The sequence below is a fragment of the Oncorhynchus masou genome, chromosome 27, assembly GCF_036934945.1.
Source record: "Oncorhynchus masou masou isolate Uvic2021 chromosome 27, UVic_Omas_1.1, whole genome shotgun sequence".
NCBI classification, from domain to species: Eukaryota; Metazoa; Chordata; class Actinopteri; order Salmoniformes; family Salmonidae; genus Oncorhynchus; species Oncorhynchus masou.
Genome location: NC_088238.1, coordinates 59,247,283 through 59,268,691, shown reverse-complemented (window position 1 = coordinate 59,268,691; position 21,409 = coordinate 59,247,283). Strand labels below are relative to the sequence as shown.

Genomic DNA, 21,409 nt, shown 5'->3' with positions numbered 1-21,409 from the left:
ACCTTTCTGATCAATAACCTCTACTTCTCCTGTCTGATCAATAACCTCTACTTCTCCTGTCTGATCAATAACCTCTCTGATCAATAACCTCTACTTCACCTCTCTGATCGATATCCTCTACTTCTCCTCTCTATCGATATCCTCTACTTTCTCTCTGATCAATAACCTCTACTTAAACCTCTGATCAATAACCTCTACTTCTCCTGTCTGATCAATAACCTCTCTGATCAATAACCTCTACTTCTCCTGTCTGATCGATAACCTCTACTTCTCCTCTCTGATCAATAACCTATATACTTCATGTCCTCTCTGATCAATAACCTCTCTGATCAATAACCTCTACTTCTCCTCGGCCCTGATCAATAACCTCTACTTCTCCTCTCTGATCAATGACCTCTACTTCCTGTCTGATCAATAACCTCTACTTCTCCTGTCTGATCAATAACCTCTCTGATCAATAACCTCTACTTCTCCTCTCTGATCAATAACCTCTACTTCTCCTGTCTGATCAATAACCTCTCTGATCAATAACCTCTACTTCTCCTCTCTGATCAATAGCCTCTACTTCTCCTCTCTGACCAATAACCTCTACTTCTCCTCTTTGCTCAATAACCTCTACTTCTCCTGTCTGATCAATAACCTTCACTTCACTTCTCTGATCGATATCCTCTACTTCTCCTGTCTGATCAATAACCTCTACTTCTCCTGTCTGATCAATAACCTCTACTTAACCTGTCTGATCAATAACCTCTACTTACTCCTGTCTGATCAATAACCTCTACTTCTCCTGTCTGATCAATAACCTCTACTTCTCCTGTCTGATCAATAACCTCTACTTCTCCTGTCTGATCAATAACCTCTACTTCACCTGTCTGATCGATAACCTCTACTTCTCCTGTCTGATCAATAACCTCTACTTCTCCTGTCTGATCAATAACCTCTACTTCTCCTGTAACCATCAATAACCTCTACTTCTCCTGTCTGATCTATATCCTACCACAGACTAGAGAGTCTCCTCTCTAACACATCGATATCCTCTACTTCTCCTCTCTGATCAATAACCTCTACTTAACCTGTCTGATCAATAACCTGGTACTTCACACCTGTCTGATCAATAACCAGAGTACTTCACCTGTGTGATCAATAACCTAGAGACTTCTCCTCTCTGATCAATAACCTCTACTACTCCTCTCTGATCAATAATATACACTTCTCCTCTCCGATCAATATGTTCTCTGATCAATAATTATGTATCGTCTCAAGTTTAAACTTTCCTGTTTTTTTGTTTCATGTTAATAACAACTTCTTCCGTGAGTCTTTTAAAAGTATAACTCTTTTATCTCCTTAGGATGATCATAACCCTTATCTCTATTTATTTATGTGATTGAATAATTTATTTAAATCCCTCTGTAGTTAATCATGTACTGAATGGTCTTTAAAGCAAGTACGTCATACTGATCCCCCCCCCCCCCCCCTCCTCTCTCCTTGGTTTTGCCCTCCTCTCCCCCAGCTGATGCAGGCAGGTACCATGGTCGTGGTCCTGCGGGAGCGTGCGACCTGCCAGAGTACACACACTGGTGGCTCTCCCTACTGCCCGTCCAATGTTTACCTGCTGGATGGATCCTCCTGCCAGTATGGTCACGCCTACTGCTACAACGGCATGTGTCTGACCCGTGAACAGCAGTGTCTGCAGCTGTGGGGCTACGGTAGGTACCACAGCTGGACCGCCTCTATATAACCATGTCAAACATACTGGTTCATTACACACCAGAATAGAGACCGCCTCTATATAACCATGTAAACATACTGGTTCATTACACACCAGAATAGAGACCGCCTCTATATAACCATGTAAACATACTGGTTCATTACACACCAGAATAGAGACGGCCCCTATATAACCATGTAAACATACTGGTTCATTACACACCAGAATAGAGACAGCCCCTATATAACCATGTAAACATACTGGTTCATTACACACCAGAATAGAGACGGCCCCTATATAACCATGTAAACATACTGGTTCATTAGACACCAGAATAGAATAGACACAGCCCCTATATAACCATGTAAACATACTGGTTCATTACACACCAGAATAGAGACCGCCCTCTTTTACACTGCACACATAACATAGTAATAAAATAGGAGGATTTTGCAGATGCTTTCATCCAAGACGATATACAGTCAAGGCTGGGTATGGGAGCTCCCTTTCAGAGAGTACGAACCCACTAGCTTGGCGGAGACACAGTGGGAAACAATGCTCTGCCAACCCGAGCTAACAGGGATATATTGGAACTTGGACAGTTGTACCGTCAATCAGAAACCTTAGTATTATCTCGTTAACGGTTGGTACTCGGCTAACTCATTTCACAATGAATTACTTTGGTCGTGAAATTGGCACTTCTGCTCGTGAAATATAGTACTGCGCCCGTCTTAGCCTGTAGCCTATACACCCACTGCATTAGCACACACCCACACACACACACGCACACACACACGCACACACACCCACACCCACTGCACTACCACACACATACCCATGCTCTGTTCTGTACACACAGACCTAGAGAGTACCACAGACCTAGAGAGTACCACAGACCTAGAGAGTACCACAGACCTAGAGAGTACACACAGACCTAGAGAGTACCACAGACCTAGAGAGTACACACAGACCTAGAGAGTACCACAAACCTAGAGAGTACCACAGACCTAGAGAGTACACACAGACCTAGAGAGTACACACAGACCTAGAGAGTATCACAGACCTAGAGAGTATCACAGACCCAGAGAGTACCACAGACTTAGAGAGTACCACAGACCTAGAGAGTATCACAGACCCAGAGAGTATCACAGACCTAGAGAGTACACACAGACCTAGAGAGTACACACAGACCTAGAGAGTACACACAGACCTAGAGAGTACACACAGACCTAGAGAGTACCACAGACCCAGAGAGTACCACAGACCTAGAGAGTACACACAGACCTAGAGAGTACACACAGACCTAGAGAGTACACACAGACCTAGAGAGTACACACAGACCTAGAGTACTGTACTTTACACAGACCTAGAGAGTACTACACAGACCTAGAGAGTATCACAGACCTAGAGAGTACACACAGACCCAGAGAGTACACACAGACCTAGAGAGTATCACAGACCTAGAGAGTACCACAGACCTAGAGAGTACCACAGACCTAGAGAGTACACACAGACCTAGAGAGTATCACAGACCTAGAGAGTACATCACAGACCCAGAGAGTACACACAGACCTAGAGAGTACCACAGACCTAGAGAGTACATAGACACAGACCTAAAGAGTACCACAGACCTAGAGAGTAAACACAGACCTAGAGAGTACCACAGACCCAGAGAGTACCTGGAGAGCTTTTGTCACGTACCATAGTAACGTTTTAGCATTTAGAAACTCCAGATAGTCATTAGAATATCCACCTTTTTAAACAGTATTAACATAATTGATGATAAGGACCTCAACCTTTCTCTCTCTCTCTCTGCATCTGCATCATGGGTAGTGAAGTATCGGCTTTCCTTCTCACGTACTGTACAGAACACAGATCACCATGACGATCTACACCTTTAAACTACATTAACATAGAACGTTGGGTAACATGTATTACAGCATTAGTCATCCATCACAGTTCAAACCTTTATAACAAAGGATTATTTACCTAAAACCTATTTGATTATTTTCTTCATTAGTCCACTGTTAATAGGGATTCCCAGAACAGTGTGTATGTCAGTAGTCAAGTTTTTAATATAGAGCACTTTCAGTAACAAATATAAAATGTGATGATGATGCGTTTTGAAAAAGTTCTCTCTTCTTTTTTTCAGAATATTATTTTTGGACATAAACAAAATCCAAAGAAAAATTGTTTATTTTATCCTTTAAAATTTAATAATATAAATATATATATATATATATATATCATGTCTGTCGTTCTTAGAGGGTGCAAACATCATGGTGACTCAAGTAGCTCAAACGGTTTGCTCCTTGAAAGTGGCTGTACGCACCCCTGTATGGGGCGTAATGGCTTTTCTCATGAGTGAGTGGTTGCTATAGTAACTTTTATTTTACACTATGGATTTTTTTTTTTTTTTTTGCTGCGTCCCAGGTGCCCGGCCAGCGCACGACGCCTGCTTTCAAGATGTCAACGCAGCAGGGAACGCGTTTGGAAACTGTGGGAAGGACGGACAGGGAAACTACATGAAGTGCGAAAAAAGGTTTGAGTGGGAAACAATGTCCTCTTGTAAACCTTCAATAACATGGCATAGTAGTTCCAATTCAACTTTGCCTGTTCATAGTTATAAAGTGTTGAGATATTATAGCATAGACCGGTGGTGGTCACACCTGAATTCTGTGGAGTTAAATCAGGTGTGTTTTTTATTTTTAATATGCCCTCATCCAATGAAGACGTTTAGATAAAGTACGAGGCTTAGTCATTTACATCCACAAAGCCATTATCATCGTACCTGTAATCTTCTTATTGTCCTTGTTTTCCCGTGGATGCATTGTTGCGTGTGTGCCTATTACGTCCGTCTGTCCGTCCTTCCATCCGCCGTCCATCTGTCTGTCTGCGTCTCGTGCGTGTGTCCGTCATTCGATCATGTGCGCTGTGCGTTGATCCCCAGCGACGCCAAGTGCGGGAAGATCCAGTGCCTTTATCAGCGCGGCCAAGAAGCCGAAGGGCACCAACGCAGTGTCCATAGACACCACCATCCGTACGGACGGCATGGAGGTGAAGTGCAGGGGGACATATGTCTATACCACCCAGGATGGACAAGGGGACCTCCTGACCCGGGCCTCGTCATGACCGGCACCAAGTGTGGAGAGGGGAAGGCAAGTCGTGGTATGCAGTACTGTCAATTTTCATCTACTTGTATCTGTTCCATAGACTGTACTGTCAACTTTATCATAGACAGTACTGTCAACTTTATCATAGACTACTGTCAACTTTATCATAGACTGTACTGTCAACTTTATCATAGACTGTACTGTCAACTTTATCATAGACTACTGTCAACTTTATCATAGACTGTACTGTCAACTTTATCATAGACTACTGTCAACTTTATCATAGACTGTACTGTCAACTTTATCATAGACTGTACTGTCAACTTTATCATAGACTGTACTGTAAACTTTATCATAGACTACTGTCAACTTTATCATAGACTGTACTGTCAACTTTATCATAGACTACTGTCAACTTTATCATAGACTGTACTGTCAACTTTATCATAGACTGTACTGTAAACTTTATCATAGACTGTAATGTCAACTTTATCATAGACTACTGTCAACTTTATCATAGACTGTACTGTCAACTTTATCATAGACGGTACTGTCAACTTTATCATAGACTGTACTGTCAACTTTATCATAGACTGTACTGTCAACTTTATCATAGACTGTACTGTAAACTTTATCATAGACAGTACTGTCAACTTTATCATAGACTACTGTCAACTTTATCATAGACTGTACTGTAAACTTTATCATAGACTGTACTGTCAACTTTATCATATACTGTACTGTCAACTTTATCATAGACTACTGTCAACTTTATCATAGACTGTACTGTAAACTTTATCATAGACTGTACTGTAAACTTTATCATAGACAGTACTGTCAACTTTATCATAGACTACTGTCAACTTTATCATAGACTACTGTCAACTTTATCATGTAAACTTTATCATAGACTGTACTGTCAACTTTATCATAGATTACTGTCAACTTTATCATAGACTGTACTGTAAACTTTATCATATACTGTACTGTCAACTTTATCATATACTGTACTGTAAACTTTATCATATACTGTACTGTAAACTTTATCATAGACTACTGTCAACTTTATCATATACTGTACTGTAAACCTTATCATAGACAGTACTGTCAACTTTATCATAGTACTGTCAACTTTATCATAGACTACTGTCAACTTTATCATAGACTGTACTGTAAACTTTATCATAGACTGTACTGTCAACTTTATCATAGACTACTGTCAACTTTATCATAGACTGTACTGTCAACTTTATCATAGACTGTACTGTAAACTTTATCATAGACTGTACTGTCAACTTTATCATAGACTACTGTCAACTTTATCATAGACTGTACTGTAAACTTTATCATAGACATGTACTGTCAACTTTATCATATACTGTACTGTCAACTTTATCATAGACTGTAGTACTGTCAACTTTATCATAGACTGTACTGTCAACTTTATCATAGACTGTACTGTAAACTTTATCATAGACTGTACTGTCAACTTTATCATAGACTGTACTGTAAACTTTATCATAGACTGTACTGTAAACTTTATCATATACTGTACTGTCAACTTTATCATATACTGTACTGTAAACTTTATCATATACTGTACTGTCAACTTTATCATAGACTACTGTCAACTTTATCATAGACTGTACTGTAAACTTTATCATAGACTGTACTGTCAACTTTATCATATACTGTACTGTAAACATGTTCTATGTTATTCTTTCAACTTTATCATTGTATTAAATTATATTAGTATTGTCAACTTTATATGATAGTATTGTAAATTATGTTAGTATTGATTATATTAGTATTGATCATAGACTGTATGTTAGTATGTAAACTTTATCATAATGTTAGTAAACTTTATTGATTATATTAGTATGTCAACTTTATCATATGTTAGTCAACTTTATCATAGATTATCATAGACTGTACTGTCAACTTTATCATGATTATATTAGTATTGATTATGTTAGTATTGATTATGTTAGTATTGATTATATTGGTATTGATTATGTTAGTATGGATTATGTTAGTATTGATTATGTTAGTATTGATTATGTTAGTATTGATTATGTTAGTATTGATTATATTGGTATTGATTATGTTAGTATTGATTATGTTAGTATTGATTATGTTAGTATTGATTATGTTAGTATTGATTATATTGGTATTGATTATGTTAGTATTGATTATATTAGTATTGATTATGTTAGTATTGATTATGTTAGTATTGATTATGTTAGTATTGATTATGTTAGTATTGATTATATTAGTATTGATTATGTTAGTATTGATTATGTTAGTATTGATTATATTGGTATTGATTATGTTAGTATTGATTATGTTAGTATTGATTATGTTAGTATGGATTATGTTAGTATTGATTATGTTAGTATTGATTATGTTAGTATTGATTATGTTAGTATTGATTATAATGTTAGTATTGATTATATTGGTATTGATTATGTTAGTATTGATTATGTTAGTATTGATTATATTAGTATTGATTATGTTAGTATTGATTATGTTAGTATTGATTATGTTAGTATTGATTATATTATGTTAGTATGGATTATGTTAGTATTGATTATGTTAGTATGTATAATGTTAGTATTGATTATGTTAGTATTGATTATGTTAGTATTGATTATGTTAGTATGGATTATATTAATATTGATTATGTTAGTATTGATTATGTTAGTATGGATTATATTAATATTGATTATGTTAGTATTATTATGTTAGTATTGATTATGTTAGTTTGGATTATGTTAGTATGGATTGGGTGTCTACTAGTGATGTAATAAATGTCACTATCTCATCCATAACCTGTAAGCTTTACTCAAGTGTGATTCATACATGTACATATACTACATTTGTAGACAGGCATGCACCCACTGAGTTACCATCCAGAGCCAAAACGCAGCAGCATTACCCTGTTTCCACACTGCCTCACACACCTTCTACAGCAGTGGTCCTCAGTGTGTGTATGAAATCTAAGCATCTTTGTGTTACTGCAGGTGTGCAGGGACCGCCGGTGCCAAAACGCCTCTTTCACCGAGCTGGAGAGCTGCATCGCTCACTGTCATGGCCATGGGGTAAGCACTAGGCCTCACACACACACACACACACACACACACACACACACACACACACACACACACACACACACACAAACACAAGCAAACACACACATAGGTCAGTTAACACACACACAGGTCAGTTAACACACACACATACCCATACATGGGTCAGTTAACACACACACACACACACACGGGTCAGTTAACACACACACATACACACACACGGGTCAGTTAACACACACACACACACACACGGGTCAGTTAACACACACACACGCACACACGGGTCAGTTAACACACAAACATGCACACACGGGTCAGTTAACACACACACATACACACACACGGGTCAGTTAACACACACACACATACACACACACGGGTCAGTTAACACACAAACACACACATACACACACACGGGTCAGTTAACACACACACACACACACGGGTCACACACACACACACACACGGGTCAGTTAACACACACACACACACGGGTCAGTTAACACACACACACACACACACACACACGAGTCAGTTAACACACACACACACACACACACGAGTCAGTTAACACACACACATACACACACACACACACATACACACACACGGGTCAGTTAACACACACACACACACACGGGTCAGTTAACACACACACACACACACACACGGGTCAGTTAACACACACACACTTTTCCCCATCCTTGTAATCTTTTTTGTCGTACATTGTCCTTGGGGCGAAGGCAGATAGCTGTCACTGTAGCTCTTGTAAAACAGGAGAAATGGATGGTAGCGACACAACACCTGAAGCCATAAACTATTTGTTGGTTAAGTACTGCATAGCCACAGGGAGAGATGGCAGATCACATCTTTGTTTATGAGACAATAAACATTGTGTTTGCATTGTGTACAACTTTAACCACCTGTCCCTATAGGAATCTAGGCCTAACTTTGTTTTCATTGTCATGACTCACACATATCACTGTCAGCTGTTTAGTGGCTTGCCGCTTTCAGTTGCCAGAGACACAGACAGCGGTAATTTAACACCAGAAACGTTTCTTATCTCAAAACAGGCTCTCCAGGTCTTAAAACGAGCCCTCCAGGTCGGCCATCTTAGAAGCTGAAAACTGTTGACTCTCAGTAAGCAAGAGGGCTTCCATTAGCGAGGCGCTGGCATTCTATAATGTTTTGAAATCTCCTCAACCAACAGCTTCCTGAGCCCTAGAGACAAACAGAACATGCTCTCATTCTTTAATCTCCTTCTCTTGTTCTATCATTCATTTTCTCTCTCTCTGCCCTGTTTAAAAGCCTTCATTTGTCCTGTTTTGCTTTCTCCCTCACACCTGAAAGGCCAGCAAATGGAAATGGCTCTGAGGAGGGATTATTTAAAGCATAGTTTTCCCCACTCTTTCTTCTCTTTTGTGACTTTTTCATTTGCATTATAATTTGGTTCCTATTGATCTCCGGGCTTAAAGAGAGCAGCGAGGATGTAAAAAACAAGACATTTTAATTTTAAAAACGACTAGCGTCTGTATCTTTGCTTGAGTACAAACGAAGAAGCAGCTTCACTGCATCTACAGTATCATATTGGCTCTGCAGCTTCTCTGCATTTATCATCTTGGCTCTCTGCAGCTTCTCTGCATTTATCATCTTGGCTCTCTGCAGCTTCTCTGCATTTATCATCTTGGCTCTGCAGCTTCTCTGCATTTATCATCTTGGCTCTCTGCAGCTCCTCTGCATTTATCATCTTGGCTCTGCAGCTTCTCTGCATTTATCATCTTGGCTCTCTGCAGCTCCTCTGCATTTATCATCTTGGCTCTCTGCAGCTCCTCTGCATTTATCATCTTGGCTCTGCAGCTTCTCTGCATTTATCATCTTGGCTCTGCAGCTTCTGTGCATTTATCATCTTGGCTCTGCAGCTTCTGTGCATTTATAATCTTGGCTCTGCAGCTTCTCTGCATTTATCATCTTGGCTCTGCAGCTTCTCTGCATTTATCATCTTGGCTCTCTGCAGCTTCTGTGCATTTATCATCTTGGCTTTGCAACTTCTGTGCATTTATCATCTTGGCTCTGCAGCTTCTCTGCATTTATCATCTTGGCTCTCTGCAGCTTCTGTGCATTTATCATCTTGGCTCTTCAGCTTCTCTGCATTTATCATCTTGGCTCTCTGCAGCTTCCCTGCATTTATCATCTTGGCTCTCTGCAGCTCCTCTGCATTTATCATCTTGGCTCTCTGCAGCTCCTCTGCATTTATCATCTTGGCTCTGCAGCTTCTCTGCATTTATCATCTTGGCTCTGCAGCTTCTCTGCATTTATCATCTTGGCTCTCTGCAGCTTCTGTGCATTTATCATCTTGGCTCTGCAGCTTCTCTTCATTTATCATCTTGGCTCTCTGCAGCTCCTCTGCATTTATCATCTTGGCTCTCTGCAGCTCCTCTGCATTTATCATCTTGGCTCTGCAGCTTCTCTTCATTTATCATCTTGGCTCTCTGCAGCTCCTCTGCATTTATCATCTTGGCTCTCTGCAGCTCCTCTGCATTTATCATCTTGGCTCTGCAGCTTCTCTTCATTTATCATCTTGGCTCTCTGCAGCTCCTCTGCATTTATCATCTTGGCTCTCTGCAGCTCCTCTGCATTTATCATCTTGGCTTTGCAACTTCTGTGCATTTATCATCTTGGCTCTGCAGCTTCTCTGCATTTATCATCTTGGCTCTGCAGCTTCTCTGCATTTATCATCTTGGCTCTCTGCAGCTCCTCTGCATTTATCATCTTGGCTCTGTAGCTTCTCTGCATTTATCATCTTGGCTCTCTGCAGCTCCTCTGCATTTATCATCTTGCTCTGCACTTGGCTCTCTGCAGCTCTCTGCATTTATCATCTTGGCTCTGCAGCTTCTCTGCATTTATCATCTTGGCTCTCTGCAGCTTCTCTGCATTTATCATCTTGGCTCTGCAGCTTCTCTGCATTTATCATCTTGGCTCTCTGCAGTCTCTGCATTTATCATCTTGGCTCTTGCAGTCTCTGCATTTATCATCTTGGCTCATTGCAGCTTCTGCATTTATCATCTTGGCTCTGCAGCTTCTCTGCATTTATCATCTTCTCTGCAGCTTCTGTGCATTTATCATCTTTCTGCAGCTTCTCTGCATTTATCATCTTGTTCTGCAGCTTCTCTGCATTTATCATCTTGGCTTCTGCACACTTCTGTGCATTTATCATCTTCAGTCTGCAGCTTCTCTGCATTTATCATCTTGGCTCTCTGCAGCTTCAGTGCATTTATCATCTTGGCTCTTCAGTCTCTACATTTATCATCTTGGCTATCTGCAGCTTCTCTGCATTTATCATCTTGGCTATTGCAGTCTCTGCATTTATCATCTTGGCTATTCAGCTCACTCTGCATTTATCATCTTGGCTCTGCAGCTTCTGTGCATTCATAATGATTCTTGGCGGTTCAGTTCTGCATTTATCATCTTGGATTCTGCAGCTTCTGTGCATTTATCATCTTGGCTCTGCAGCTTCTCTTCATTTATCATCTTGACCTCTGCAAGCTCCTCTGCATTTATCATCTTGGTCAGATTCAGCTCCTCTGCATTTATCATCTTGGCTCTGCAGCTTAAATTCATTTATCATCTTGGCTCTCTGCAGCTCCTCTGCATTTATCATCTTGGTCTCTGCAGCTCCTCTGCATTTATCATCTTGGCTGTGCAACTTCTGTCATTTATCATGTGGCTCTGCAGCTCCTCTGCATTTATCATCTGTGCTCTCTGAGCTCCTCTGCATTTATCATCAGCAATGGCAGCTTCTGTCATTTATCATCTTGGCTCTGCAGCTTCTCTGCATTTATCATCTTGGTCTCTGCAGCTTCTGCATTTATCATCTGGGCTCTGCAGCTACCTCTGCATTTATCATCTTCACTCTGCAGCTTCTCCTTCCTGGGATTTGACACCATCTGTCAATCTTCACACGCCATCTGAATGTCACATTAACGCTGCCTTGTTGTTTTGGTCCAGTTGGAGACCAAAACACTATTTGGCTTCCAGGCTGGGTTTCAAATCATGTATTTTAATGAAGATGCTTCAAAAGCATGTTTCTAATCAGTGATATGATAATTGGTTATTTTTCGATGTGAAAACAGCAGGTCAGCAGAATGGGCGATAATAATTGGAAAATGTAATTGGTCTTCGTTTTGATACGAGTTCCTGGATTCTCCTACCCAAGATCTTTGATTCACCTAAACTACTGCTATAAGATCAAAACCCTTCATTCAAAGTGGCTCATCCCAGAGTTTGGACAAGAACAAAGTCTAAGAGTTTGTTTCAACGTTCAAATCTGTACAGTTATTTCAAAATTCAAAAATGCATTCAGTTTAACATTCAAAGCCATTCAGTCTGTTCAACATTCAAAGCCATTCAGTCTCTTCAACATTCAAAGATTCAGTCACTACAACATTCAAAGCTATTCAGTCACTACAACATTCAAAGCTATTCAGTCACTACAATGGATTCAAACTATTCAGTCACTACAACATTCAAAGCTATTCAGTCATAACATTCAAAATGATGGATGGGTTTGTTAGCATTCAGAGTTCAACATTCAAAAGATAACACTGGGATGCTGGATTCAGTCGGTTGAAGTGTTTAGCAACAGACATCACCAGAACTCAGTATGACCTCACAAGTGGAGGGAAGCTGAACCTCGGCAAAAAAGCGCGCTAAATTCACTTTTCACTTCTCCAGACACGGAGCTGCTCTTCCTCCCGTGGGTGTGGACTGCCCGTTCCATGATCTCGCCATCACGGTTGACAACTCCATTGTGTCCTCCTCCAAAGGTGCGCTAACAACAATGGCAACTGATCCTGACAGGGTGGGCACCCTTCTGTCAACCAACATCATGGGAGGCCAGTTCCTGTAGGTTCATGCTCCAGTATCCACAGTGAGTTGACCTTCACACCCATTCGGCGCAGGTCCTAATCCAGGCACTTGTCAATCTTCCGTCTGGATTAATGTCACATTAACGCTGCCTTGGCTGGGCTCCATGCCTGTGCCATTAAACCCTACAACTCATCTCTGGTGTTCACCTTCCCAGTTCTTCACGTCAATCACTGGCTTCCAGTTTTCGCATCCGCTACAAGACCATGGTGCTTGCCTACGGGCTTCTATAAAAGTGGGTAATGTTACCTCCAGGCTCTGATCAGGTACACCCAGGTCAAGGGCTTGGTGTTCATCCACTGTTTGGCCTCCTGGTTCTCCCTACCACTGAGGAAGTCATCACCTTCTACTGCTCATAAGTCAAAACTCCTACTACCACAAGTGGCCCCCAATGGTGGAACAAACTAACCCTCACGACGCCAGGACAGCGCCTCTATAAGAGTTAATCAAGTCTTCGGAAACACCTCATAAACCCCACCTCTTCAAGGAATACCTAGGATAGGATAAGAAAATGGCTTCTATACAATTGGTTTTGTTTCAACAATGATTTAGATGCACTAATTGATAAAGTGGATGTTCCACTGGATGTCAGAGGATAATTCACTGGGATTTGTTTGTCGCTCTGGATAACACTGGGATGCTGTATGGGTTTGTACTTAAATGATAAATGGGATAATGGATGGGTTTGTAGCTAGAGAGATAACACTGGGATGCTGGATGGGTTTGTAGCTAGAGAGATAACACTGGGATGCTGGATGGGTTTGTAGCTAGAGATAACACCAGGATGCTGGATGGGTTTGTAGCTGTGACTTACTACTACTGTACACACATCATCCTCTGTCTGCAATCTGCCCACTCTTCACTTCTGCACCATCACAACACCTTTATAGGGGCAAACAAATGTAATGTACCCTCGTAAAATCTAATACCTTCCCCTCTCTTCCAGTAGTAGACCAATATACTTATACACACAGAGACCGGGCATCAGAACGCTGAGTGAGTTAGTACCTCTGAAAACAGGCCTGTCGGACAGTGTAGTTTGCAGGAGAGGGAGGTAGTCTCCCGTGGTGCCCCCTGGAAATAAAGCTCAGTTGACCTTCTGAATGGACAGATAAATAGGTTAATCATTGGTATTTGGAAAGGGGATTTGATTATATGAAAGAGATGAGGTACAAAGGAGTCTTCTGAAGGAATATTAAACCCTACAGAAAATGACCCTTCTTGTTAGGTAATTAAAAGGCTCTTTAGTGGAGACCAGATGCAGTTTGTCTTTTTAGTTTCGGAGCCAGTAGTTTGCGTATCAATATCAGGTTACTGTGTATGGTTGATTGAGGAGAATTCTGTTTTGATGTATCAATATCAAAAAGTGTGTCTACTTCCACACACTTTTCTAACAGCTGTTGTGGGATTAGCCAAAAACATACAAATTGAACCTATGAGGTTCTTTAGAAGTTTCTTAAAACCTCTACCTCCTCCTCGACTTACTCCTCTAACTCCTCCTCTAACCCCTCCTCTAACTCCTCCTCTAACTCCTCCTCGACCTGCTCCCCCTCCTCTTCCTCTACCCCCTCCTCGACCTGCTCCTCCTCCTCCTCTACCTGCTCCACCTCTACCTCCTCCTCCTCGACCTCCTCCTCCTGTACCTGCTCCTCTACCTCCTCTTCGACTTCCTCCTCGACCTGCTTCTCCTCCTCTACCACCTCCTCAACCTGCTCCTCCTCCTACTCTACCTCCTCATCTACCTGCTCCTCTACCTCCTCCTCTAACTCCTCCTCGTCCTCCTCATTGACCTGCTCCTCGACCTCCTCCTCCTCGACCTCCTCATTGACCTGCTCCTCTACCCTCCTCCTCCTCTACCTCCTCCTCATCTACCTGCTCCTCTACCTCCTCCTCTAACTCCTCATTGACCTGCTCCTCGACCTCCTCCTCCTCGACCTCCTCATTGACCTGCTCCTTGACCTCCTCCTCCTCTACCACCTCCTCAACCTGCTCCTCCTCCTATACCTGCTCCTCCTCCTCCTCTACCTGATCCTCTACCTGCTCCCTCTCCTCTACTTGCTCCTATACCTGCTCCTCCTCTTACTCTACCTCCTCCTCCTCTACCTCCTCCTCATCTACCTGCTCCTCGACCTGCATCAAACTCCATGAGAATACTTGATGGGGACACAAACTGTGACATCTTGGGCACACAGACAGACAGACAGACAGACAGACAGACAGACAGACAGACAGACAGACACACACACACACACACACACAAAGAGACAGACAGACACGCACACAGACACACAACACACACACACACAGACACACACAGACAGCGTAATGTTTGCCAGCCCAGTCCTCCACAACTGGGGACTATCAAATCAATAGAAAGTAGGATTGAAAAGCCAGCACAGTCTTCAGAATAAATCTGTCTAGTTCACGGCCTCTAACACCCTTGTGGCCTCCATCCTCGTTATTCCCTCAGACTCGAAGGCTCCATGGAGAAGGGTAAGAATGGACACCTCAACCCGGCGTTTCATCTGAAGGTGATGGGGCCGGCGAACAAAGGAAACGGTCACATGGGGGTGAGTGTCAAAAGGAGAGGGCAGTTTAAATCTGAGGTGACTTCCGTCTCTCTGTACGCTGGAGATGCTTCTCCCTCTGTGTTTCTGTGAAGAACTGAAAGACATTGAACTGAAGTCAAGCTGGCCTTGAGTTAAATGACCATATTTACAACTGTAGCTCTGCGTGTCAATGTTCTGTAGTTGTACTTTCTACCTCCAATTTATAAATGTTTTTTTCAACATATACTTCACATAAAACTTGAATGACACAATACCAAAATGTTCTCTACAGCTCCCTCACACCAGCAAAGAGGTGCTGCCTCTCCGGCCAGGCCCCACTCCTAACGGCACTCAGCCTGTCAACATCGTGCGTCCCCTAAGGCCCGCCCCCTCGCCACACAACACGCCACGGCGCTTCAAGGTAGCCCACCCACCTTTACTTGTCAGCAAGCAACCCGGGGCCCTGCCGAAATCTCCCGCCCCACCTCAAAAACTTACGCCACCCAAGAAACCGCTTCCCCTCAACCCAACACGATCACCACTGGTATCCAACCCAACACGATCACCACTGGTATCCAACCCAACACGATCACCACTGGTATCCAACCCAACACGATCACCACTGGTATCCAACCCAACACGATCACCACTGGTATCCAACCCAACACGATCACCACTGGTATCCAACCCAACACGATCACCACTGGTATCCAACCAAACACGATCACCACTGGTAAGTTTGTCTTATTTTACTATAATTTTATTTGTTCATTGAGAAAATGTTTTTCTGTTGTGTTTCTTGTTTTTACTAAGAGGATTTTGTCGGACCGAGGAACTAGATGAAATAGCTATGTTTTTGTTTTAATCTCCTTATTGTTTTCTATCGATTTCCTAAAACATTTTCCCATCTCTGCCTATTAACTGTAAAAAATAAATAATATAAAATAAAAAGCCTTGGAAAATCACATTGGCCTTGAATTTAATATTGCTCTGTGTTTTTTTGCACGAAATGAATTTCTCTGCGGTTGTTTAAAAAAATATTTTTTATAAGCATCTAAGAGCAGAGGTAGAGGTACACTGTAATGAAATAAAACACCACGGATTCAGACAAAGCCTGCCAAACACCAGATTAAAAACAGCTTCCTGTCCACGGTAATGGAGGCTCTACTGTCATATTATATTAGGAGTGAGACTGGGTGAATCCTGTCCACGGTAATGGAGGCTCTACTGTCATATTATATTAGGAGTGTGTGAAGTGATCGTGTTCTAAGGTCTCTCTCTTTTTTTTGCCTGTTTCTCTATTGTCCTTTCACTTTTTCTATTTCACTGTTTCTCTCTCTCTTTTTCTCCCACTTCTCCCACTCCACGTGTCTCTTCTCTCTTTCTTTCTCCGTCTCTATCTCTCCCCTTCTTTCTCCCTCTCTCCCCCTCTCTCTACGAGTCTCTCTCTCTTTCTCTCTCTCTCTCTCTCTCTCTTTCCCAGTTGGTGTCAGAGCTGCAGCCCAGACACTCCCCCTCTCCTCCTCAGAGGCCCCTGCCCCTCAGCCCCGCCAGAGGGGTGGTGTTACCCGTGAGCCCAGCGAGGGCGATTCCTCCCAAACCCTCCAATGGGCTGCTGGTGATGATGCCCCCTGCCGTCGGCCCCAAACCAGTGGGCAAGCTGTCCGTCATCCCTCCTCTCAAAGCACTCCGGTGGGTCCTAGGAAGGTCAGGCAGGCAGGCAGGCTGGAAGGAAGGAAGGAAGGAAGGAAGGAAGGAAGGAAGGAAGGAAGGAAGGAAGGAAGGAAGGAAGGAAAGGGTCTCAAACTTGATGACGAGTTTGGAGGGTACTATGGTGTTAAATGCTGAGTTGTAGTCGATGAACCACATTCTCACATAGGTATTCCTCTTGTCCAGATGGGTTAGGGCAGTGTGCAGTGTAGTTGCAATTGCGTCGGCTGTGGACCTATTAGGGCGGTAAGCAAATGGGAGTGGGTCTAGGGTGTCAGGTAGGGTGGAGGTGATATGGTCCTTAACTAGTCTCTCTCATCACTTCATGATGGCGGTAGTCGTTTAGCTCAGTTACCTTAGCTTTTTTTGGGAACAGGAACAATGGTGGCCCTCTTGAAGCATGTGGGACAGCAGACTGGGATAAGGATTGATTGAATATGTCCGTAAACACACCAGCCAGCTGGTCTGCGCATGCTCTGAGGGCGCGGCTGGGGATGCCGTCTGGGCCTGCAACCTTGCGAGGGTTAACACGTTTAAATGTTTTACTCATGTCGGCTGCAGTGAAAGAGAGTCCGCAGGTTTTGGTTGCGGGCCGTGTCAGTGGCACTGTATTGTCCTCAAAGCGAGCAAAGAAATTGTTTAGTCTGTCTGGGAGCAAGACATCCTGGTCCGTGACGGGGCTGGTTTTCTTTTTGTAATCCGTGATTGACTGTAGACCCTGCCACATACCTCGTGTCTGAGCCGTTGAATTGCGACTCTACTTTGTCTCTATACTGACGCTTAGCTTGTTTGATTGCCTTGCGGAGGGAATAGCTACACTGTTTGTATTCGGTCATGTTTCGGTCACCTGCCTTGATTAAAAGCAGTGGCTCGCGCTTTCAGTTTTGCGCGAATGCTGCCATCAATCCACGGTTTCTGGTTGGGGGATGTTTTAATAGACGCTGTGGGTACGACATCGCCAATGAACTCGCTCACCGAATCAGCGTATTCGTCAATGTTGTTGTTTGACGCAATGTGGAACATATCCCAATCCACGTGATCGAAGCAATCTTGAAGTGTGGAATCAGATTGGTCGGACCAGTGTTGAACAGACCTGAGCGCGGGAGCTTCCTGTTCTAGTTTCTGTCTATAGGCAGGGAGCAACAAAATGGAGTCGTGGTTAGCTTTTCCGAAAGGAGGGCGGGGGAGGGCCTTATATGCGTCGCGGAAATTAGAATAAGAATGATCCAGGGTTTTACCAGCTGTGGTAGCACAATCGATATGCTGATAGAATTTAGGGAGTCTTGTTTTCAGATTAGCCTTGTTAAAATCCCCAGCTACAATGAATGCAGCCTCAGGATATGTGGTTTCCAGTCAAGTAAAGATTATTCAGGGCCATCAATGTGTCTGCTTGGGGGGAATATATGCGGCTGTGATTATAATCGAAGAGAATTCTCTTGGTAGATAATGCGGTCGACATTTGATTGTGAGAAATTCTAAGTCAGGTGAACAGAAGGACTTGAGTTCCTGTATGTTGTTATGAAAACACCACGTCTCGTTAATCATAAGGCATAACACCCCCGCCCTTCTTCTTACCAGAGAGATGCTTGTTTCTGTCGGCGCGATGCGTGAAGAAACCAGCTAGCTGTACCGACTCCGATAGCGTGTCTCGAGTGAGCCATGTTTCCGTGAAGCAAAGAAGTTACAGTCTCTGATGGAATCCTTTGCTCTGATGGAATCCTTTGCTCTGATGGAATCCTTTGCTCTGATGGAATCCTTTGCTCTGATGGAATCCTTTGCTCTGATGGAATCCTTTGCTGTGATGGAATGGTTATGTTCTTATTGGGGATTTTCAAATTAATAATTTTTCATATTTTACAAATGTTTGCGTTTAACTTTTATTTTTAGAAGCAAAAACATGTACGTTTTAAAGCATCTGTTGTCAACTCCGTCACTGATGGTTAACCATACTTCAGATCTATCATTGTTGTCAATATTCTGAATACATCTTTTAATCACTGTTCTGCTTGAAAAACAACATTACAGCATTAAATTGTTAAACTATTTAAACTGTTTGCTGTTCTAGACTTGTTCGCCTTATAAATATTATTTTATGTTGTGAATCTAGAAAAATGTGCAAACCTTTTTATGAAATTAGCCCTGAAGCATTACATATTTGAATAATCTAATGTAAGAATGAAACAATCAAAGGCCTTTAAACAATTAAATGCCTTTTATGGTGTCAGAGTTAACATAAATCCAGTTAGTGGCATTTTATGTAAACCATTTTTTAAAATAATAATTAGGAGGTTTTTCCTTTCAATGGTATGATGGCTAAAATATTGGACTATCAAAATATGTATTTAAATATTGAATTATTGGTGATTTTTTTTTTTTAGACTGGGGGGGGGGTGATGTCCCCGTCTTTCAAGAATCCCTGAGCTACATATATATGGAAATTAGCTTATTTCATGCATCACTGTGACTCACATTTCAAACTGTGTTCTTCTCATTTATAACCCATTAGAGAGACTGCTGGCTTTGTGGCTAACAGCGATACTTCACTGTGAGCCATAGATTATAATAAATACACTTTGTTTCTAGCCCTAAATAGTTGTCCAACGTTCCTGCCTCAGCATCAAATTGACTTGATATTAGTCTCCCTGATAACATTTTTAAAAAAGACACTCCAAGAAGTTGTTGCTCATAAATATACCATTGTTAACATTATTGTTCTTGCAACCTGCTTCTTCCAACAGGTTTACAACAATCCCCCCCCCCCCCCCTTGAGGGGCTATTTTATTATTTCCCATAAAAAGAACAACAGGGCTGTATCGTTGAAAGACTATTTTCTCCCCTGATTCCTGTATCTCTCAATTTTACACTGTTTTCAACTCAGGTCGTAGCGAGGGGGGCTGTGTGTGTGTGTGTGTGTGTGTGTGTGTGTGTGTGTGTGTGTGTGTGTGTGTTCACTCTCTTGGTACTTTATTTAATTTATTAAGCTTAATTCAACTAGACAAAGTCAGTGAAGAACAAATTAATATTTACAATGACAGCCTATCCCCGGCAAAACCCAGACAGCCAATTGTGTTATGCCTCATGGGACTCCCAATCACGGCCGGTGGTGGATACAGCCTGGAATCGAACCAGGGTCTGTAGTGACACCTGTAGCACCAGAGATGCAGTGCCTTAGACGGCAATGAGCCAATCAGGAGCCCGAGATAAGAACCTACCAGAAATAGAAGTTCATAAGCCACAACTCACATTGCCAAACACAGATCTCTGTCGGCTATCACCCGGTTCGTCAAACAATCAATTCTCGCTTTTTTTTGTTGTTATGTTCGGAATCTGACATGGGGTAAGATGAGGTCAGCACTGTATTTCTTTGAGAAGCAAAGAAGGCGACAAGCTCGAGCACCTCTGTTGCCTTATTCATCTGCTATGTTTAAAGCCACTCACAAAACCCTATGGTGCTGGCTGTTGGGATTTCTGGGTTGTTCTGGGGGGTTCCTGTCTGAAGACTGGGCATGTAAAACAAATGTCTCTCTCAACATCACCCCTTCCTCGTTTTACTCCAAACTCTGGAAGGTCTTTTATTTTAGGGGACAGCCACCACACAACAAGCCTCTGTCTACACTGTGTTAAAAGCTACTGTTTCTCTCTTTCCTCTTCTCAGACTGGTCCCAGGATGAAACAATCGCCTTTAAACCAAACACAGTCTAACTCGCATTTTATGTAAACCATTTTTAAAATAATAATTAGGAGGTTTTTTCCGCTAAAAATGACCCTGGGAGCCGAGCCTTGCCTTTCCGAGAGGAGCCTATCAGGAGCCAGCAGTCAGTCAGCAGCAGTCAGCCTATTTGCACTACAGCGACCTTGTTGGAGGGCTGGTACAAGACAGGTGTTGACCAACAGTAATAGCTAAGGGGCAAGGCAGAGGCTGATGGAGGGGGGTAGAGGAGGGGGATGGTGGAGAGGGAAGGAAGAAGGTCAGGGGTTGAAGACCAAACACAGGGGGTTTGGGGGAATGAAGGTGGGGGAGCCTGGAAGAAAGAGGATAGGAGGCAGCCTTAGGGCTAGAGAGGGAAGGAAGAGGAGGGGGCTGAAGAGGGAAGGAAGAGAGGGGGGAGGGGTACAGAGGGAAGGAAGAGGATTTCTGGGTTGTTCTGGGGGGGAGGGGCTGAGAGGCTTGCAAAGAGGATGGGGAGGGGCTGGAGAGGGAAGGAAGTCTACAGTTAAAGGGTCTAGAGACTGGGGAGTGGGCTAAAGAGAGGGACGTTTCTCTCTTTCCTCTTCTCAGACTGGAAGAGGAGGGGGAGGGGCTGGAGGGAGAAG

The 21,409-nt window shown here is 42.5% G+C and overlaps 1 protein-coding gene across 1 annotated transcript in view; it reads left to right on the top strand.

The window, feature by feature from the left end:
• adam19a (ADAM metallopeptidase domain 19a) overlaps positions 1-19,095 on the top strand; it is a 238,946-nt gene extending 219,851 nt beyond the window's left edge. The window contains 12 exon segments of the mRNA XM_064939148.1: positions 1,511-1,529; positions 1,532-1,572; positions 1,574-1,706; positions 4,142-4,250; positions 4,659-4,689; positions 4,691-4,814; positions 4,817-4,866; positions 7,845-7,922; positions 15,278-15,406; positions 15,678-16,118; positions 16,869-17,077; positions 18,674-19,095. Of these exon segments, the coding sequence (XP_064795220.1) occupies positions 1,511-1,529; positions 1,532-1,572; positions 1,574-1,706; positions 4,142-4,250; positions 4,659-4,689; positions 4,691-4,814; positions 4,817-4,866; positions 7,845-7,922; positions 15,278-15,406; positions 15,678-16,118; positions 16,869-17,077; positions 18,674-18,719 (1,410 nt within the window). The 3' untranslated portion in view covers positions 18,720-19,095.
• Positions 19,096-21,409: the final 2,314 nt, after the last annotated feature.